Below are 23,035 nucleotides of genomic sequence, written 5' to 3'. Positions count from 1 at the left end.
CTAAGTATATTTTAAGTGCATATATATACCATTATTTATAAAACAAAAATTAAGAAACTATTTTAATTAAAGTAAAGAGGAATTTCATGTATCAATTTATTATATTTGTGTAATTGTAATATTCTCTACATATATTCATATTATATAAACAAACCCAAAACTATTTAACTACTTAAAAATATCAAAATTTATAGGTAGATGGACACTTATTATAATAATATATATTTTCTATTAATTTACCATAGATGACCAAGTTCTTGAGGCTACTTTTTGTCCTTTGATTATTGAATGTTAGACTATATAAATAGCATATTTGTGGAAGTTGTATACAGTTCACTAATTTCTAGAAACTATATAGCTAAAAGACAGAATTATTTATCTGTAATACAAAAATCCATTCCCTCATGATCATCCGAACACTACAGCTTGGTTGACCCTAATTTTGTGCTCCACATCTTTATTATTACATGTTTCTCCTTCTCTTAGAAATTATGGATTTTTCTGAGCAACCAAACCAAGATATTAATAATAACAATCCCAACAAAGACGATGCTGCATCGATGATGATCATATCGGAATCATCAGATCATGATCATGATCATGATCAACATATCGACGGTGATGATGATCATCATCAACAACCAAATAGATCATCATCATCATCAGTAGCAAGGTCTTATGAGTGTACCTTCTGTAAAAGAGGCTTCTCTAACGCACAAGCTCTAGGAGGGCACATGAATATCCACCGAAAAGACAAAGCCAAGCTCAAACAATCAGTACCACCTGTTATACCACCCTTTTCCATTATCAACCATGAAACTACTCAACGACAACGACAACCATTGGAAACCCCGTCGACGACGACACTAGTAGTTAATCCCTCCTTCATCGCCTCTCCAAATCCCTGGCTTCATCATCAAGATCAAGGTACTAATATTAGGAACGATCATAATATTAATATTGATGATGATCGACTTCAAGGAAAATCTGATGATGATGAAAGTGCTTTAGACCTTGAGCTTAGACTGGGGCGTGTGCCACAGGATTCGTCAACGTCTTCAAATAGGGGTACCAGAAAGTTCTTCTGAACGAGTTTCATGGTGATAATTGAAGTTATATATATATATATATATACATATATATATAAACTTGCACAGGATATATTGTGGTACCATAAATTTTATTCATTTTATTTATTTATATATATTGATGTGTGTTTATATATATATATATATATATATATATCTATTAGTGTACGTTGATCGATCTACTAATTTTTTCCATGTTATATTTTCATGAATTAATGTTGTTAGATCTTTATTACTCATTATCACAAGTTTATATACATGGTGGTCGATCGATAAAATTGTATTAATTAATTACTTGTTCCATGTATGTTTTTACTGATAATACATATATATATATATGATATCATTGTGTGATTTTTGTGAATAAGTTTTATGTATCCCTAGCTGACATATATATTACGTACTCTTACTGAACATATTTATGCAACTGATTCGACCTAGCTAGAAATTCTCTGATCAATTAAAGCATCATGCGGGACACATAACAATATTGTAATAATATTAACACACTGGGAGAGATTGTGAGAAAGCAAAAGAAAGGTTCTCATAATTAGGGTTCGAACACACACACACACATAGCTAGATAGCTATATTAATCGATAAATGTATCACACGGTATAGGTGGTAGTATACCTCTAAAATTAACCCTAGATTTGCTTACGTATAGTTGCAAATGTAAGATAATTAAGAATAGCTTGGAAAAGATTTTGATTATATAAATATATATATATATATTTATACATTAATTGTAGAGTCAAGAACAAATTTCACCACAAAATCCAAGCCTTCAAAGAACACACCTCACAAGTAAACAAGAACGACTGAAAACACAAAGCACACACAGTATTTACGTGGTTCGAATTAGAGTCAATATACTACATCCACGGGCAGCCACTTTTATTAGCACAAACTTCAACTTTCTTTGAGTACAAATCTCTCTTTTCTCTCAAGTACAGATTCTCTCAAATTACAAGTAAAAAATTTCTAGTGTAAAGAAAGTTATACAAACATAAGTACTGTAATAACAACAGAATAAGACAAGGTCAACTATCATAACATAATTCCAAAAAATAAAAGGTTGATAAAACTGAATGTTGACTGTGCCAGTTAACTAACAAATATCCACCTTGGTTTAGTAACATTTCCATATTAGCAGGGACTGCACTTATTTCCCCCGGAAAGTGCTTAGTCTCCTTGTAGCTGGAACAGGTCCAAGCAGTGAAAAAACTTACTGCTTGGAAGTACTTCAGTAATTATCATATCAGAAGGATTATGATAAGTGGAAAATTTCTCAATTATAACTGATCCTCGAGCTATTACTTCCCTGACAAAGTGTAGTTTAATGTCTACATGTTTTGTCCTCTCATGATATACTTGATTCTTGGACAAGTGAATTGCACTTTAGTTATCACAATGGACTATGATGACCTGGTTCTGCAGCTTCAATTATCGAGCAATGCCTTCCAACCATAGAGCTTCCTTTGCAGCTTCTGTTAGTGCAATGTACTCTGCTTCAGTGGTAGACAATGCCACATCTTTCTGTAAGTTTGCTTTCCAGCTGATAGCAGTACAAAATGCAGTGAATACGTAGACTGCAAGAGATTTCCTTGTGTCTAGACAGCCTGCATAGTCTGAATCTACGAACCCTTCAATTGCAGCTGTTCTATTTTTCTCCCTAGCTCCACCATAAACTAAAACTCTACCAAGTGAACCTTTGATGTAGCTTAGGATCCACTTTAGAGCCTGCCAATGAGTTTTTCCAAGATTTTCCTTAAATCTACTCACCATGCTTACTGCATAAGCTATATCCTGATGGGTACATACCATGGCATACATTAAGGACCCTACAACATTTTCATATGGTATACCATCCATATATAACTGATCTTCACTTGTCTTTGGTGCTTGAGTCATACTCAGTTTAAACTGCTGAGATATAGGAGTTACAACAAGTTTGGAATTAGACATACCAAACTTGTTAAGAATCTTCTTGAGATATGTTTCCTGAGACATGTACAATAACTTCTTTCTGTCTCGGCTAATCTCATTCCCCAAGATTCTTTTACCAGCACCGAGGTCCTTCATCTCAAATTCCTTTCTGAGTTCTTCTTTTACTTTTTCAATCTCATACTTACTGTTACTTGTTATCAAAATTTCATCAACATATAACAATAATATTACAAATTCATTGTCAAAGAAGAACTTGAAATAGACACAATTATCATACTTACTTCTTTGGAACTTAATTCGAGCCATGAATTCATCAAATCTTCTATTCCACTGTTTAGGAGATTGTTTTAACCCATTCAATGACTTATTTAACTTGCATACATGATCTTCTTTGCCTCTGACTTTGAACCCCTCAGGTTGAGCTATTAAAATGATTTCATCAAGTTCACCATACAAGAATGTTGTCTTTACATCTATGTATTCCAACTCAAGATCGAATTCTGCCACCATTGCTAAAAGAACCCTTATTGATCAATGTTTAACTACAGGTGAAAAAACATCAAGTCAATACCCTTCTTTTGAGTGAAACCTCAGGCAACTAGTCTTGCCTTAAATCGAGTTGGTTCAACTCCAGGAATACCTTCTTTTAAAAATCCACTTGCAGTTGAATATTCTTGAACCTGCAAGCCTCATGATTAAATCCCAAGTATGGTTGTCATGTAGAGACTTTATTTCTTCATTCATAGCCTTTAGCCATTCATGTTTCTCTTTGCTAACTAAAGTTTCCTTAAAGCTTCTTGGTTCTTCCTCTAAAACTTCACTTGCAGCTACTAAAGAAAATGCAATCAAGTCAGCATATCCATACCTTTTAGGAGGTTTAATCTCTCTTCTGCTTCTATCTCGATTTAACAAATAACTATCAACTCATTGCTGCTCTTTATCTGGTTCTTCTTCTTCAAGTAACCAACTTCCAATTTGCTCTTCTTCAAGTTTTTCATGAGACTCCACCTTAAACTTTAATTTCTCTGTATTAGGAGTTTTTCTCTGATTAGTACTAGACCCAGTCCCTTCAACATCTGATTTATAAGCCATTTTATCTCATTGAAGACCACATCACGGCTAATGATACATCTTTTGTGACCAGGTTCTAAGCACCATAACTTGTATGATTTAACTCCTTCTCGGTATCCTTGAAGCATGCATTTAATTTCTCTAGGTTCCAATTTATCCCGCCTAATGTGAGCATAGGCAATACATTCAAAAACTTTGAGTTTTTCCAGATTTGGAGGGTGTCCAAACTAGATCTATTCAGGTGTTTTCATGTCAAGAGCTTTAGATGGACATCTATCAATCAAATATACAACAGTAGTGACTGCTTCTGCCCAAAATATCTTAGGCAATCCCACACTCAATAACATACACCTTACTATTTCCAAGATAGTTTATTAAATCTTTCAGCTGGGCCATTTTTTTGAGGTGTACGAGCAACTTTCTTGCGGCTTGCTATGCCATTCTTGGGGAAAAATTCATTGAACATATCTTAACAAAACTCAAGGCTATTATCGGTTCTAAACCTCTTCACTTTCCTTTTAGCTTGATTCTCAACAAGGGTTCTCCAATTTTTTAAATTTTTGAATGACTCATCCTTTGATTTTTGAATGTACACCCATAATTTTCTTAAGTAGTCATCTACTGTGGACATAAAGTATCTAGCTCCGAAGTGGGAAAGCATCCTTGATGGCCCCCATAAATCAGCATGAACATAGTCAAGAGTCCCCTTTGTTCTTTGCTTACCAATATTGAACTTTACTCTGCAAGATTTATCATAGACACAGTGTTCACAAAATCTAAGTTTCTCCACCTTATCTCCACATAGTAACTCTTTTTTTTCCAGTTCAATAAGATCCCTTTCACTTACATGACTCAATCTCATATGCCATAACTCAATTTTTGTCAACAACTTCTTTGTTACATTTGTTGCTGAATCGATTACTATGTGACCTTCAAGTGAGTAAAGGCCATTCTTCTTAATCTCTCTCATTACTATCATTGAACCCTTTACAACTTTCATTATACCATTATCACCTCTAAACACATATCCCCTCTTATCTGATTCACCTAGAGAAATTAAATTTCTCTTAAGATCAGGTCCATGTCTTACATTCTCAAGAAGCCTCTCAATTCCATCATGGAATCTAGACCTCACAGATCCAATTCAAACAATCTTACATGGTTGATTATTCCCAAGAAGTACAAACCCCCTTCTTATTCATGAAACTCTTCAAACCAAACTATTTGGAGTCATGCGGAATGAGCAGCCCGAATCCATTATCCACTTAGTTTCAGGATTCTTACTTGACACCATCAAAGCCTCTGAGGACTCATAACCATCTTGTACAACAGTTGCATTTCCTATGTCTTTGTTTCTGTCATTGTTGAAACTTCATTTTTGCCTTTCTGGACAAATTCTTCGTGTGTGTCCCTCATTTTTGCAGTGATAACATCTGATGTTCTGAACATTACCTCCACCATTTGAACCATTTCCACCATTATTTCTGTTATGGGACTTTGATCTCCTTCTTTCATGTTTATTATCCTTTCTTGAAGTTCTTCTTCTTACAGTTAACATTCACCATTGATAGAGGACTTCGACTCTTTCCTTTCATTTAATTCCCCTGAATTCAAGGCAACCTGCACTTCATCAAGAGATAAAGATTCTCTTCCAAATAACAAGGTTTCTTTGAAATGAGTGTTAGTCTTTGGTAATAAACAAAACAACAACAAAGCTTGATCTTCATCATCAATAGTAACATCAATATTTTTCAAATCAAGAATTAGTTTGTTAAAAACATCTACTTGTTCTTCTATAGTTTTATCTTCTTTGTGACAGTCAGAATCCCGTGATCCGCAGGGGGAAAGATCGGGTAAAAATTTGTGCAATCCCACATCGCCTAGGGAAGATCAAGTGTGATGATTCTAAGACTAAGTAGGTATATGAGACTACACAGTTGAAGATGGCTTAAATGGATTGATGGGTACTACCTATGTCAACAAGATGCATCTTCTTTTCGGTAGCCCATCACTTGAGAACTCCAAAGTAAAACGTGCTTGACCTGGAGTAGTCTCATGATGGGTGACCTCCTGGGAAGTTTTACCAGGAAGCGTGTGAGTGAGGAAAAATCACGCTGAAAAGACTCGAATTGGTTTGTATCATTCCAAGGAGCAATCATAGTGACGTGGGGCGTTACAAAATTTAAAAAAAATAAAAGAAATTCCTTAACTATAGGCTTAAAATTGGTCAACAACAACTAAAAGGTTAAGCATTTGTTTTTTTTATTTAAGCATGATTTAGAGGAGGGCCTCTCAACAGTTCAAAATCGTGGGAAGAGAGGGAGAGTCGCACTAGTGGTAGAAAGAGACGTTCTTGAATTTTCTAGAGAGAGAAAACTGAGATTTCAGGTTTGTGAGCTCTAGAGAATTTCTGGGTAGTTTTGGATGTTTTGAGTGTCTTTCCTATGATCTAAGAAGAGTATTGGACATAAAAAAATTGGCTATAATGTTAGTTTTTGAAAATCACAAATTTTCACCATTAAAGTGAGTGTTCTTGAATGATTTCAGATCTAAGGGAACATGAGAGGTTCCGGGTTTGTTTGAAGTATTTAGAAAGCTTAGAGGAACCCTAAGAAGTGTTTTGGACGTGAAGAAATGGATCAAAAAGCTCTAAAACAAAATTTTTCATTTTGACCACCATTTTTGGCAATACACCGATGATGGGGAAGACAAGCACGATCCAACCATCATGGGTCGGTTTTCTTGAGCTTCAAGGGTTATTTGAGGTGTTGGGATCTTTGGGAATGAATTCATACTGGTTTGGAGTGTAAAAAACAAGCTGGAAGAGAAGTTAGAATCTCGTCGGCGATGGAGATTAAGAAGATTCCGGCGAGGCTTCGGCAAACCCGATCCGGATATTTCTGGAGGTCTTTTTCTTTGTTTTTTTATTCCTAAAAGTTAGTACAATAATTTTAGAGCATTTTCCAACTGGTTTAGTATTTTTCTGATTTTTTTCTTGAATTACTATGATTTATTGAAGATTAAATAGAGATTAATTATGGAAAATATTTTTATTGTTAAAAAAATATGAGTTTATAATTGAATGATTTCTTTATGATTCAGAATGACTTTGTATGTTTAGATTCAAGTTTTGATCTTGTTAGATAATTTTCTTCAATTATTCGCTTTTAAATATGTGATTTAAGGAAATAAATGTGGAAAAATTATTGAAATTATTGTAAAAATGCTGGAAATTTTTTATATGTTTAAAATAATATTCTAAGGCTCTCTGTAATTTTATTTTGAGTTTTTATTATTTATGTAATTTCCATGATTTATTTGGCTCATTCTATATTTTAATTATGAAAAATATTAATGCTACTGTTCTGAACCCTAGGTACTTTTTTTGTGTTATTGTACGGTATAGAAACCGGTATGTATAGTTAAATTTTATTTTTAAAGCGTTTATGTATTTTTCTTGATTTAATTAGTTTTTCTATTAAATTAATTAAGAAAATTAGTTATTTTGTCCATAAAATTCTAAAATAATTTTGATATTTTTATTTTGGCTTTTTGAACAGTTATGTATGATTAGTTTGAATTTTGGGCTGATTGTATATTAATTTTGAATTATTTGGGTTTTATTTGGGAAATTGAGGAAAAATAGTTTATAAATGTTAAAAATTATTTTTCTAGTCTTATATAAGCCTTTGATGATTATTTATGGTTTTGGAAATTTTTTTGAAAATTTTTGTTGTCATATAATAATTTTTAAAAAATTATTGACTCTTTTATGTAATTATGATATTAAGGGCATTTTGGTAATTTTCACGTGAAAAGTATTTATATGAATTCATGTTTTACGTTAGAAACGTCCTTGTTTGTGCATGTGACACTATGGTTCAAACCTTTGTGAAAAATGATTTTAATTTACGTGTCATGCATGTTAAAATTGCATAGTTAAATTATTTCAATAATTAGGGTTTCGGAATAAAACCCTAACGCCTATTTTTATTTTCCCTGAATTGTCGCTGTGTAATTGGACGTCTAGGAGGTAGCGGTCATCGAAGTGACATAGCAAGTGGTTCAGGACACGTCAGCGAACAGTGCATTGCTTAAGGTAAGAAGAGTGGGCATCTGCGCATAGGGTGTACGTTATGCATACAACCTTGTTTTCTTATTTGTTAGTTATATAATTATATTTGTAACTTGAATTGTTGCATTAGATTGACTAGCATGAGGATAGTGCTAGGGATTTTAGTTAGTAGACATGCTTAGATGATAGAGTAGGCGTGCTACCAGATTCTAGCTGCTTGTGTGAGTATAGCACTTGCAAGAGTTATCTTGGGTGTGTATAACTCAGGATAATAGGATGCCACCACGGAACTGTCGAGTGTGAGTAAAGCGTAGGTAGGGCAACGATGTCTCGAGGGAACGACCGAGTGTGAGTACAGTGCAGGCTAGACTAGGTGCCACCGTGGGAATGCCAAGTGTGAGTACAGCGCAGGCAAGGCAGATTACATTTCATATCCGATCAACATGACTTGTTAGTATTTATGTGTGTGAGTGTAACACACATTATATGGTGCTTATATATCGCACGATGATTATTATGCTTATGATGTTTATTTATGTTTATTTGAAAGTTTATGTTTTCTGGTTTGGGAAGTTATGTTCTACATAGCTCTTCTTACTGGGCGTTAGCTCACGGGTACTCTGTGTGCAGGTAAAGGCAAGGCAAAGCAGTGAGTGGTGCGAGCTCGAGGCATGGACAGGACATGTTATAGGCTGGGCTCCAGTTATTTTATGTTTTTTTTAGAAATGAATGTAATGTTTTAATTTTTCAGACTTGAACGATTATTTTCTTTATGTTGTTGTTATTAAACCTAGCGTCCAAATTTAAAAAAAAAATAATGAGATCTCATTGTCTGTTTAAATTTCAAATAAATATTTTCTTTTAGTGTCTTAAAGTATTTATTTGTTTATTATTTTAAACAGACTTACTAAGTAACATCTTAGAAAATTGGGGTGTTACAATATGGTATCAGAGCAATATGGTCCTAAAGAGTCTATGGTAAGCCCTAACATGTAAAGTTCATCGCCAAGAGATGAGCTCGACTCACTGTACTGTAAGTGTTAAATTCTTACTTATGTGGATTTTTTCTTTTAAGTTTATGCACATAGTAGTACTAGGTTGAGAAGCTTGATAGATAGCTAAGTGTGAGCCTCTAGCTAGAAACTTGATAAGGTTAATTTGAAGATGATTTGAATATTTGGAAAATTCGTGATTAAATTTTTCCTTCGATTTATCAAGTTTATTGTTGGAATGCTTAGTTTCATTATTTAAGGTCAAAACATTCTTTCTTTGTGCTTAATTGGTATGAGTAGTTTAGGAGTTAGAAAATCCCTCCTAGAAGGTTTATCAGAGCAAGTTGTGGTTGAGGTTGAGGAGGAAACAACGACTTACCACCAGAACCATGGGGATGGTAGGAGCATTTTACTATGAATGGAAGAGACCATCCGAAGGTGAAATGAAACAAATGAAGCGCCAAACAGTGCCGTCAATGCCAACAAGACCAGCGGGGCCAAAGAAAAGAAAAGACTATCACCAGCTTTAGTGGTATAACCTACTGCAGAGGATAGAAAGGAGCCACTGTTTGAAAGGTTCCGGAAACAACATCCATAGTTTTTTTTAGGGAAGCACTGATCCGGTCGAGGCAGAATAGTGGGTCAGCCGCAGGGAGAACATCCTGAACATGATGAGAGTTCGGGGAAATAATGAATGGTCTGTACGTCCTATATATGCTAAGCAATGATGCTTGCACATGGTAGGAAGTGATGCAACATGCATAGGATGTGAATATTATGGATTGGGACGGGTTCAGACAAGTTTTCAAACGACAAGTATTATAACTCTATCATCCTAGCTATATATATGGATGAATTCACCAGACTGGATTCAGGGAGTCTCGCTGTTACTGAATACGCATAAAACTTTGATCAGAAAGAAACCCCAAACTTTTATTATTTCAACGATGATGTCTTGAGAGGTGTTGCAACATGGGTGTCTAAGGTACCTAGTGAACATGGTCGATGACGCTAAAGAAGCAGATAAGAGGTCTGAAGAAACGAGGGTAGTTGCTGAATTTCTCGACGTCTTCCCAGAAGAGTTGCTAGGGTTACCATTGCATAAGGAGATTGAGTTCGTGATAAACCTTATGCCAGGGACAACATCAGTATCTTGAGCACCATAAATAATGGACCAACAGAATTGAAAGAGCTCAAGACACAGCTGGAAGAATTACTCAAGCTAGAGTTTATCAGACCGAGTTACTCTCCTTGGAGCGCACCAGTTTTATTTGCCAAGAAGAAGGATGGGTCCATGTGGATGTGCATCGATTATTGAGAGCTAAATAAGGCGACGATAAAGAACAAGTATCCATTGTCGAGGATTAATGATCTATTTGACCAACTTTAGGAGACAAAGGTGTTTTCTAAAATCGATCTTCGATTGGGATACCATCAAGTTAGAATCAAGAATGAAGACATACCAAAGATAGTGTTCAGAACCAGATATGGGCATTATGAGTCTCTAGTAATTTTGTTTCGACTCACAAATGCCCCCAACATCGTTTATGGACCTCATGAACTTGGTTTTCAAGGAGTATCTAGATTAGTTTATCATCGTGTTCAAAGATGATATACTGGTGTATTCTAAGACAGAGGAGGAACATAAGGAGCACCTACATTTGATTTTGCAACGGTTGAGAGAATATCAGTTGTATGCGAAGTACAAGAAGTGTGAGTTTTGGTTGTCTGAGGTTGCATTTTTGGGACACATTGTCACTAATGGGGGAATCAAGATTGATCCTACTAAGGTCGCTGCAGTGAAGGAGTGGCCAAGATTGAAGAATGCCTCTAAGGTTAGTAGTTTTCTAGATTCAATACGTTATTACAGGAAATTTATGGAAGGGTTCTCGAAGATAGCTACACTGTTGACGGAACTCACGATAAAGAATCTAAAATATCATTCCGTCAGACAAGTGTGAGCAAAGCTTCTAGGAAATGAAGAGTCGACTCATATTGGCACTAGTACTCAACTTACCATCAGATAGAGGACAGTTTGTGGTGTATTGTGATGCATCAAAGCAAGGATTAGGTTGTGTATTAATGTAGTATGGTAAAGTAATTTCCTATGCTTCGAGGCAATTGAAAGATTATGAACAGAGGTATCCAACACACGACCTAGAGTTAGTTGCAGTGGTGTTTGCATTAAATATTTGGCATCATTACCTCTATGGGGTGAAATGTGAAATCTACACCTATCATAAGTACCTAAAGTATTTCTTCACGCAAAGGGAATTGAACATGAGGCAAAGAAGGTGGTTAGAGTTACTCAAAGATTATGACTAAGAAATAATGTATCACCCCGGTAAGGCCAACGTAGTAGCTGATGCTCTTAGTCGCAGAGGTCCGGGAATGGTTTATTCTTTACCATATGAAATGTTGTATGGAAGAAAGTGTAGGTCCCCACTTCACTGGGATGAACTGGGAGAGAGATAGAGAGAAAACTACTTGGGCCAGATGCAGAGTAATACACCAATGAGGCTATTCAGAAAATCAGGGCTAGAATGGTCACAACTCAGAGCAGACAGAAGTCTTATGCAAACATAAAGCGCATGCATGTTGAGTTTGAAGTTGGTGATCATGTATTTCTTCGTGTGACTCCAAGGAAAGGAATCTCGGTGAAGAGGTTCGGCAAGAAGGGAAAGCTGAGTCCCAGATATGTCTAACCTTTTGAGATTTTGGATAGAGTGGGCAATGTGGCTTATAGGGTAGCTTTACCGCCATCATTGTCTGGGGTGCACAACGTATTTCATGTGTCATAACTTCAAAAATATGTGTCCAACCCCTAGCATGTGCTGAGCTACGATACCTTGGGTTTGCATGAGGATTTATCATTAGATGAGCGTCCAGTGAAAATACTCTATCGAAAGGACAGAGTCATAAGGAATAAGACCATTTCCTTGGTGAAGGTATTGTGGAGGAACAATGATGTTGAGGAGGCAACCTGGGAATTAGAGTTTGATATGCAGCAGTAGTATCTCGAGTTGTTTGAGTAAAAATTTCGAGACAAATTTTCTTTTCAGGGGGAAATAATTGTAATATCATTTTTCTCGAAAGGGTAATTTTGCAATTTTGCCACTGAGAGTATTTTGTCATTTTACACATTTATGGGTTTATATATGTATGGATTCCAATGATAACAAAGATTCTTGATTTCTTATGTTTGAGAATCTGGAATGTTAATTACATGGGTTAATTTAATTATTTATTTATGTTGCGAATGATATTATTATTATGAGCATAATAATATTAATAACATGATATGAATTTATTTTATTTTATTATATGGTTTATTGCATTATTATTTAAATGGATTTAATAATGGTAATTGCATGTAATTATGAAATGACCATAATGCCCCTATGTTTGAATTTAGTTGAGGGGCATTTAGATGAAATTAGAATATGATTTAAAATGTAATTGATTGATTAAATTCGAAATTTAAATCAGTTATAATAAGATCACCATTTCTTTTATTTAATTATGATATTAAGGGCATTTTGGTAATTTTTCACGTGAAAAGTATTTATATGAATTCATGTTTTATGTTAGAAACATCATTGTTTGTTCATGTGGCATTATGATTTGAACCTTTGTGAAAAATGATTTTAATTTACGTGCCATGCATGTTAAAATTACATAGTTAAATTATTTCGATAATTAGGGTTTCGAAATAAAACCCTAACGCCTATTTTTATTTTCCCTGAATGGTCGCTGTGTAATTGGATGTCTAGGAGCTAGCGGTCATCGAGGTGACACAACAAGTGGTTCGGGACACATTAGCGGATAATGCATTGCTTAAGGTAAGAAGAGTGGACATCGACGCACAGGGTGTACGTTATGTGTATAACCTTGTTTTCTTATTTGTTAGTTATGTAATTATATTTGTGACTTGAATTGTTGCATTAGGTTGACTAGCATGAGGATAGTGCTAGGGATTTTAGTGAGTAGACATGCTTAGATGATAGAATAGGCGTGCTACTAGATTCTTGCTGCTTGTGTGAGTATAGCACTTGCAGGAGTTATCTTGGGTGTGTATAACTCAGGATAATAGGATGCCACCACGGAACTGCCGAGTGTGATTACAGCGCAGGTAGGGCAGCGATGTCTCGAGGGAACGACCGAGTGTGAGTACAGTGCAGGCTAGACTAAGTGCCACAATGGGAATGTCGAGTGTGAGTATACCGCAGGCAAGGCAGATTACATTTCATGTTCGATCAACATGACTTGTTAGTATTTATGTGTGTGAGTGTAACACACATTATGTTAGTGTGATATATTGTTTATATATCGCATGATAATTATTATGCTTACGATGTTTATTTATGTTTAGTTGAAAGTTTATGTTTCCTAGTTTGGGGAGTTATGTCCTACATAGCTCTTCTTACTGGGCGTTAGCTCATGGGTACTCTGTGTTCAGGTAAAGGTAAAGGCAAAGCGAAGCAGTGAGTGGTGCGGGCTCGAGGCATGGACGAGATATGTTAGAGGCTGGGCTCTAGTTATTTTATGTTTTTTTAGAAATGAATGTTGATGGCTGTCGTGTACCACACAAATTTAACAATGATTTTTCTTTCAATACTTCCAATTATTTCAGTATAATAGCAAGCACAGGTCGAACCCACGAGGACTATCGTTCACTTTATTATTCAAGAATTAACACTAAAACTTAAAAGGGGATTTTGATTTTTTACTCAAAATTAAATAACATAAACTAGAAAGCAATTAAAGATGGATATTACGATATTAAGAAGCAGTTAAAGGTTAATCTCCACCCTCGACAATCATTCCTAATCACTAATAATAAATATTATTCCAATTTCTCAATTAAACTATTAACCCCGCAGATAACGCTGAAGCAGTCAATTATCCCAGTCTCCCTATTATAAGTAATCAAGGCGAAGCGCTCAATAATTAACTCTTTTATCTAAGCAATAAATCTATGAAGCATACAATCTATTTAACTTAGATAAAGCATTAAGTCCTATGGAAACAAGTTAATCTAGGCAATAAATTAATGAAGCATATAATTCCTTTAACCTAGGTTCTATTTTTCATCACAATCAACAATTCTTTTGGCATAACTATCAATTGTAATTTATCACATACACTTAGAATCCTAAACTATTAGATGAGTAGTAATTCTAAGATGACAATTGAACAATGTAAAACCTTAATTAGTTGGCCAACTAACAAGAAATTACAAGATTCATAACATTCAATTGGAAAAATAGAAACAATCTAATATTGAGAGAAATTAAAGAACAATATTCATTATCAATAATCAAGAATTCATGTCTTGGGTTTTGAATTAACCCTTAACCTAAAAAGAACCTACTCCATAATAGTAATCATAATCACAAACATAATTATAATTAAAATTAAAGAGATTAAGGGAAGAAAAGAAACTAGATTGATGAACAAATGTAATGTAGTCTTGTTGTCTTCTCTTCAGCCCTTTCTCAGTCTTTTTCTCTCTTAAAACCGTAATAAAGATTTTTTCTAAAATTAACCCTAATAATTATTTATAGTCTTAATTAAATTCTAATTAAAAAGAAATAAAAAATCTGAAAACGACATCGCGAGCCGCGGCCTAGAACGAAATCTGTGCCTAAATCTGTCCCTCAGGCAGCGGCCTGGCACCATAGGCAACGGCCTGTCTGGAAGAAAAAATCTGAAATTGCAATTTCCATTTAAAGTGCCGCGGCCTGAGTTTTATGAGCCGCGGCCTACCTCCAAATTCTTCAATTCTTGATCTTAGAAAGCTTCCACGTTGCCACCACTTCCATATTTCAATCTCGAAAGCTTTGAATACTCCTAAAACTTTATTTTAACTACACTTGCCATCAAAAGGTCAGATTTATCATCATAAACGCAACGTAGAAAATATGTTGTAGAATCAGAAAACTTAGTGAAAACTATTAAAAATGCTATCATAAAACCATCCAAGCATAGAAAAACTTAACAAATATTAATACAAAAATGACCTTATCAAATGTCATGTTTTAAATTTTCAGACTTGAACAATTATTTTCTTTATGTTGTTGTTATTAAACCTAGCTTCCATTTTTTTTAAATAATGAGATCTCATTGTCTATTTAGATTTTAAATAAATATTTTCTTTTAGTGTCTTAAAGTATTTATTTGTTTATTATTTTAAACAGACTTCCTAAGCAACGTCTCAGAAAATTGTTCTTGCATCTTAAAGGAATACAAAGCTTATTTGAGATAGAGTCTATTTCCCAGAGATTTGGTCATATACAGACCTTCGAGCTTGGCTCAAACCCCTGTAGTTGTCTTCTCTTTGGAGACTTGTCTAAGAACTTTATCACCTAGACTCAACATAATCGTACTGTGTGCTTTGTCTAGCACTACCTTCCTATCTTTTTCCTCCATTTTCTTGTCAAGACTAGCTTATCTTTTCAGAGCTTTTTCAAGTCCCTGTTGGACGAGAAGTGCTCTCATCTTCAATTACGACAACCCAAAATAATTTTGTCCAGTGAATTTCTCAACTTCATATTTTGCTGAAGCCATGACTGACTCTGTCCATGCTCACCGCACTAATTTGTAGAGTCAAGAACAAATTTCACCACAAAATCCAAGCCTTCAAAGAACACACCTCACAAGTAAACAAGAACTGAAAACACAAAGCACACACATTATTTAAGTGGTTCGAATTAGAATCAATATAACTCTAACCTACATCCATGGGCAACCACTTTTATTAACACAAACTTCATCTTTCTTTGAGTACAAATCTCTCTTTTATCTCAAGTACAAATTCTCTCAAATTACAATTATAAAAATTTCAGTTGTAAGGAAAGTTATACAACATAAGCTATATATAGCAATAACAACCGAATAAGACAAGGCCAACTGTCATAACAAAATTCTAAAAAAATAAAAGGTTGATAAAACAAAATGTTGACTGGGCCAATTAACTAACATATATATATATATATATATACAATAATTAGTGTATAACACAACTACCATATCTACCATATATACATATGTATATATATATATATATATGAAATTTAGTCGATTCTTAAGAGCTTAATTTCTTTTTCAAAAATAAAAATAAAAATACAAATGAAAGCAAATAAATTAAACACATAAAATATTTAACCAAATTTTTTTTTACCTCCAATCTATGAAGCTATAGAAAAGAGTAAAACTCTTATATATAGTACCGACACTACAAGAAAGTAGGTTTTTGCCGGCGTTTTTTGGAATTATGCCAGCAAAAACCCAATTTTTTGTCGGCATTAATTTGCACCGGCATAAGTTTTTTTTTTTTTGCCAACGTAATTCTAAAAGGCGGCGGGAAAATATGTTTTTGCTAGTGCAATTCCAAACAAGTGCCGACAAAGATCTGTGCACTTTTTATGGCATTATTTTTACCGACACATAAGGCATTATTACGCCAGTAAATGTCATTTTCCCAAATCGAGTTTTGACGGCACATTACGCAATTGCACTGGCAAAAGTCATTTAAAAACGCTGGTAAAAGATAAAAGAAATACAAATTTTTTTAGATTTTTGGAAGTGATTAAAGTTGCATGTAGTGTCATTTATAAATTAATGAGTATTTAACATCTAATCAATGGTACAATGTTGTTAGATTGTTCTAATATTAGCGACAATACTAATCAACATTGTAATTATCAACTATTAGGGTTGTGATCATTGTCGATTATGTTTATTTAACCATATGATTATCATTTTTTTAATTATTTGTTATCATAGGTCTAATAAACAGTTTGAGTACACACAAAGTTTTTGAATATCTACATTCTTTCTCTCAATGAGCATTATTAATGTTACGTGCTCATCTATATTGTTATTATGATATATATATGTATGTTTCAATGTTGATATATAAAACCATATTAATAATTTGTGCCAAACGTTAAATAATTATTCATTTTTTGACTAATATAGGATTAGTCGATATAGCACTGTTGTTTTATAATAATTAATAATGATTGGTAAGTTGATAAACTCTTGTGATTTATAATTAATTGTTGTATGTCATCCAAATTTTAGAAATATTTAGTATTTATAAGTAATTATGGACATTATAAATAATTCAAATAAACAGTAAGTCTTAAAATATTTGAAATGTTAAGGAGTACCGAAAATTAAACTGGTTCATTGATAGTATTTGTATTGTTGTCAGTCAATATAATACCCTGAAAGTATTAGTACGTTAAGTATTTTAACTATTATTTTGTCTTTAGAAACAATAAATGTTTTAATTATTGTCCCCGATGCCCGATTATTATTATTTTTTTCAAATGAAAAAAAATCAATTATTAGAAATTTCATGACTTTTTCCGGCGCTAACATACTTTTATTGACGCATTTTTGCGCCGGTGTAAGAACTTTTGTCGGTGCGATTCCTACTTGCACTGGAAAAAGTAGAAGCGGGAATGACCACTTGTAAAGGAGGAAAGACCACTTGTAAAGGATCGATTTCTTTTTGGGCTAGAGAATATTTTCTGGGTAATTCATCTCTGAAGAATTTCCAAAAATCTTTAAGCCTTAATAACACAGACTCGTGGACTAGGCAGAGTTAGCTGCTGAACCACGTAAAAACCCTCTTGTCTTTCTTCATTATTCATTCGCTTCATAATATACATTGTTTAATTTCTCTACGATTTAAGTTGACGAAAAACGGCATCAACACCTGCCATTGGAAATTTTGAAAGGAACGTGTTAGGAACTTTTACCGGTGCTTTTCACCAAACACATTGGCAAAAGTTCACGTTTTAAATTAGTTTGGTGGGTAGACTTTTGTCGGCACATTTCGTTGCACCGACGAAAGTCTAAATTGTTAGGGTTTTATGCCCTAATTAAAACCCAAATTCTTTGTAATCTCATTTATTATCAATAAAAGAATAGAAATCATTTTTTGACTTGGTCAATCACTTTGCTAACATGTTTTATTTTCATGATTACTTGTTTAATATAAACTTCTATTAAATCTTGAGCATATAGCTAATCATATTTATAGTGACGTAATCACAGTGGAATATAAATATGATTATATGTTTAAAATAAGTTAGTCCTAAGATTAGTCAGTGCACAGGATTTACACTGACTTGCCAATCTACGATATGATCTACTTACACATCGTAGTGTTATGTTCTTTCTAGAACATTAGCAAAGTAGATAAGATCGGATGTGTTAGTTACATCGGATAAGACCGATATTGACAGTTGATAGGATAAGTAAACATACTGTTATTATCTATTCTAGTCATATCATATAGTTGACCATAGGTCAATTCAATCTCAATTCTGAGTGGTTAGTATTCTAACTTATTGTATTATTTGAGTTCTTTAACTTGTTCGTTACCAGCTTACCCTACGGACTAGCCCATACTTACATCTTGGGAACTCGGTAGTATAATTGAGTGGGAGTGTTAATCATAGATATGAACATCTATAGCTTCTGATGAAGAAATGAAATGATGGTTTCCTTTTAGTTTGGTTCAAGGTGCTAAATGATAGAGATCTCATTTCAATAATTAATATTAGTTTACTAAAATATCATTTACAAGGAACAGTGTGTTTTAAGGATAAAATACAATGATGGGTAAAACGGTATTTTAGTCCCATCTCATTGTAGACCGTCTATAGAGGATTGAGTAAAAATTATGGTTGTAACAATGGATAATTAATAGCGTATCTATATTTGTTATAGAGCATTCTATGAATTCAAGAGTGCAATTCTGAGTCTTGAGTGGAGTCACGAGGAATTAATAAGTTACTAAATTTATTTGTTAGATTTATGATAACTTATTGGAGCTTGATTTCGTAGGCCTATGGTCACCACTGTACCTTGGATAAAATCATCTAGATAGTCTCAATTAATTGATTTAATTATCAATTAGAATTATCAAAGTTGACCAGGTCAATTTTGGATAGTTTCAAAGAGTTATGTAATTTTGAGAAGAAAAGAGAAATAATGACAGATTTATTAATTAAGATAAATTGGTATCTAAATTAATAAATAAGACTAAATCAATGTTCAAATTATAAATAATTAATTTGATAAAGGATATAAATAATTAAATCATTAGAAAATAATACAGTCATTGATTTTAAGTCCAATGGGTTTATAATTAAATGGGAAATTTCACGGGCCTAATGCCCATGATAATTTTAACCTAGGGCTGTTAATTGGCTATTATTGTATTGATTTTTTAATTAAATAAATGATCTAAATGAGTCTATAAAAGGAATGTTAAGTGAGAGTTGAAATCAGATGACAAGCACTGGTTTTCTGATAGGTTTTAGATTTTCTCTAAACATAAGTCCTTTTCTAAGCCTTATTGTTCTTTTCTCTTATTCTCTTTGTATCTATCTCATGTGTTGAGAATTGCCCACTCTAGTCTAGGTGATCCTAATGATACTTTGGAAGGCTATGAAGAAAATTGAAGATCGGTTCAGTTTCTTGGTAATATTCTGCAACAGAAAGGATACAAGGGTTAGAGAAATTGAAGGAATGACTCATTCATTCCGCTACGTATAATGTAAGTATTCTTATCATTATTTCTCTTTGAATTCAATTTTAGAAACATGTTCTAGGTTATCTCATATTAATTTGCTTAATATTAGATCTACATGAAAATAAATAAAGATCATGTATAAGTTTTTCCAATAACTGGCCTAAGAGCCTTTGGTAATATTTATTTTCATGCATGAACATGTTAAAAATTGAATTATTTGATATGTTTGAATAATTGGATGAATTTTCATGTTTTTATGAAGCATATTGATTTTATGTGATCATTAGCAATTTTTAGGTTATTTTGTTGTGTTTTCTATGCCATTAACTTTTATATATGCTTTATTTTGTGTAAAACATGGTAAAAATTAATTAGAAAACGTTTTTGGTTGGAAAAATTGCACAAAACAATTTTCTAAATTTTTTTTTTGGCTTGGCTCACCATGCATGTGCGCACTCGTGCGCACACGCCTTTGCGCACCGCGCTCTTACGCGCACCCTGCGCACACACGCGCGCGCCACTGTTCATCCCATAATTTAAAAAAAAAAAATATATGAAATTGATTATTTATAACAAAACCAAAAATATCAGATTTATTTTATCATTTTTTTTAAAATAAGATATTTTTGTTAGTTGCGATTTAAATAATTAGATACTTTCTATAAAGATTCAAATTCAAATTTAAAATAGACTAACAACTTAATTTTAAATCTTTTAATATACTAAAATATCATAATTAAGATATCAAATATTTAAGATATTTTCTTTTAAATACTTGTTATTTTGATTAAATCTTTATTTAAAAATATAATATCTGTTTATTCTATAGTTTTAATATTTAAATTATTTGAAATTTGTTAGTTAGATATTTTCATGGATATTTGAATTTGTTTAAATTTTTTAAGATATTTCAGAGTTGTTATAACTATTAATATTTATTTTTTTAATGGTTAAAATATTAGCATATTATTGTAACAACACAAGATATTTTTTAAAAACAATTAAGACATTTGTTGACCCTTGATTTGTTCAACGACACAGAGTCAAGTAAAGCGACAAAAACAAGATGAATTTAAGATAAAAAGATAAATGGCAACAAAGTTTTGTAGTGGTTCGGCCCCAACCAATGATAATAACCTACATCCACTTAGTGTTCTTATTAATGTAGAATCCCCAAAGCGGTGATCAATGAATGAGGGCTCACGAGTTTCACCAGCTTGAAGATGAATACAAATTTGGCTAATAAAAATACTATAATTCTTCCTCTTTCTTCCCCCAAAAGTCCCAAAAAGGTCCCCTCTCTTGAGCCATTTGAGTCTCATTTATAGGCTCAAGGAGTTCTTCACGGGCCGATGGGCCTCAATTACATTTAATACAAGAGTATCTAAATAATAATGAAAATCACAATCATTACATAAATGCGGAATTACATATCTGTAGAGAATATCTGAAATGCTGCGACCAGACTGGTCGCCCATAAAAATGTCGTCTACTGAGTGAATTCTCTTCTGGTCGATGGTCGAAGAGATCATACTCACTTAAACGGTCACGTGCATCTCATGTGTATGTTAATTTTGCCACGTCATCAGGTAAATCTTTTTTGGGTAAACATTTGCCCCCCAAGTTTATTTTACCGCGACCAGCATATAACAAACTTAATCGACCAGCTCTCCATCTGACCTATCACGTCTGTCAGTGCCTTTTCGAAAAAGTAAATAATCATGACTGTTGCAGTTTCCCAAAAACATTTTGACGGCTAACATGATTTCCCACACATCGAAAACTTACCCCCATCATTACCTTTAACTGTGCCACAATCAGTATAAATAAATCACTTTTCTCATTTTTTTACCTTTTACCAAATCTTCCTCGCTCATGAACTCAGAAGAACTCTCCAAGGAAACCTAGAGAATTTCAGTGATCCGAGGCGTGTTTGACCAACCCTGAGCAACGACACCCGTGACTTCCACACAATCTGCAATCCAAGTAAGTTTTTGAAATCCTTATCTCTGTTATACCATGCAAAATAAATTTCATGTGTTTTCTGGTGTGAGTTTTTGAATGTTTTTTAGAAAAAATATTTTGGGGTAATCAGGCTCATATATAGAAACATGATAAGATAGGAGTTTTAAGTAGTAAAAACATTAAGTGAGGCTTAGGAATCGGTGTGGGAAGTAGGAATACTGTTTTAGGGCCCAAAATTGAAGTGAAAATTTGAGTTTTATTCTTTCGAAAAAATCTGGGTTTTTCCCCCTGTTTTCAGAGTCGAAAAGTTTTTTTGAAAAAACTTTTCACTTCTTCTTTTTGATCTGTTTTTCCAAACAGCTCGCGTGTTTTTAGAGTTTACGTAGGATGCTGCTAGTCGTATAAAAGTTTAACTTTTATACACGAGCAACGTTATCCCTACGTTTCCTCTTCTTCTATCTATTGGCCATAGATTCTCATCTCCCATTTTCTCTTCTCAGATATTCATGCACAATCCTTGGGGAGGTGAGAGGCCAATTGACGACGATCTTCTCGCGCTGCTGTTCGAGGATCAAGAACGACCACCACTTCCTTTTTCTGATCTTACTGCTTCTCAACAAAACCCCACGACCAAGTCACCAGACGCCAACTACACATGGGCCGTGTCGAACACATTGCTCGTAGAAAAAAGAAATCCACCAATTCTCCTTCTAACCAACCAGCAGCCGACTCAAAGCCCAGCCTCGCGACGACCTTAGGCTAGACGTTGACTGGTACATTGCGCCTCCTAGCGTCATATCAGCCAGGATGGTGAATAATTATCTCAAGAAGTATGGTCTTTATGGGATCACCCTGGTCAAACCTACACCCAACCAGAGGGCAAACGTGCCTGGAGGCGCATTCAACGCCTGGTCGAGGTACCACATTGAGGCAGGGGCAATCTTGCCCCTGCACGGATTTTTTCAAGGGGTGGCCAATTACTTTGAGGTCGCCCCTTTTCAAATTACCCCTAACGTATATAGAGTACTATCAACACTCTATATCCTTTACAACCATAAAAAATGGCTTGTGCCGACACTGCATGAGATCAATTACCTGTTCGATCTCAAGTCCAACCCCAACCAAAACAACACGGTGTCTTTCCATTTCTACCATCAAGAGTTGCTCGTACATTTCTAAGTGACATCACCTATAAATCCAATGTAGGAAAGTACTTCCAGGAGTACTTCCTTATGACGGACCTTGTAGCGACCCAAATTTGCTAATAAGGCTTGGGGCCTTGATTAGCATGCCTGGAGGGCAATAATTGTTATATTGTATTAATACGTGAATTTAA

General features: G+C 34.0%; 1 protein-coding gene across 1 annotated transcript; it reads left to right on the top strand.

The window, feature by feature from the left end:
* Positions 1–491: 491 nt before the first annotated feature.
* Positions 492–1,088, top strand: LOC133791566 (transcriptional regulator TAC1-like). The gene has a single exon (XM_062229490.1). The coding sequence runs from the start codon at positions 492–494 to the stop codon at positions 1,086–1,088; it is 597 nt and encodes a 198-aa protein (XP_062085474.1).
* The last annotated feature ends 21,947 nt before the right edge of the window (positions 1,089–23,035 follow it).

Source organism: Humulus lupulus, chromosome 7 (assembly GCF_963169125.1).
Source record: "Humulus lupulus chromosome 7, drHumLupu1.1, whole genome shotgun sequence".
NCBI lineage: Eukaryota > Viridiplantae > Streptophyta > Magnoliopsida > Rosales > Cannabaceae > Humulus > Humulus lupulus.
The sequence above is the reverse complement of the archived record's forward strand: the minus strand, read 5'-3'. Positions and strand labels throughout refer to the sequence as shown.

Bases quoted from the DNA above. Each gene is read 5' to 3' on its own strand.
- LOC133791566 (XM_062229490.1), top strand. From the start codon at position 492: ATGGATTTTTCTGAGCAACCAAACCAAGATATTAATAATAACAATCCC.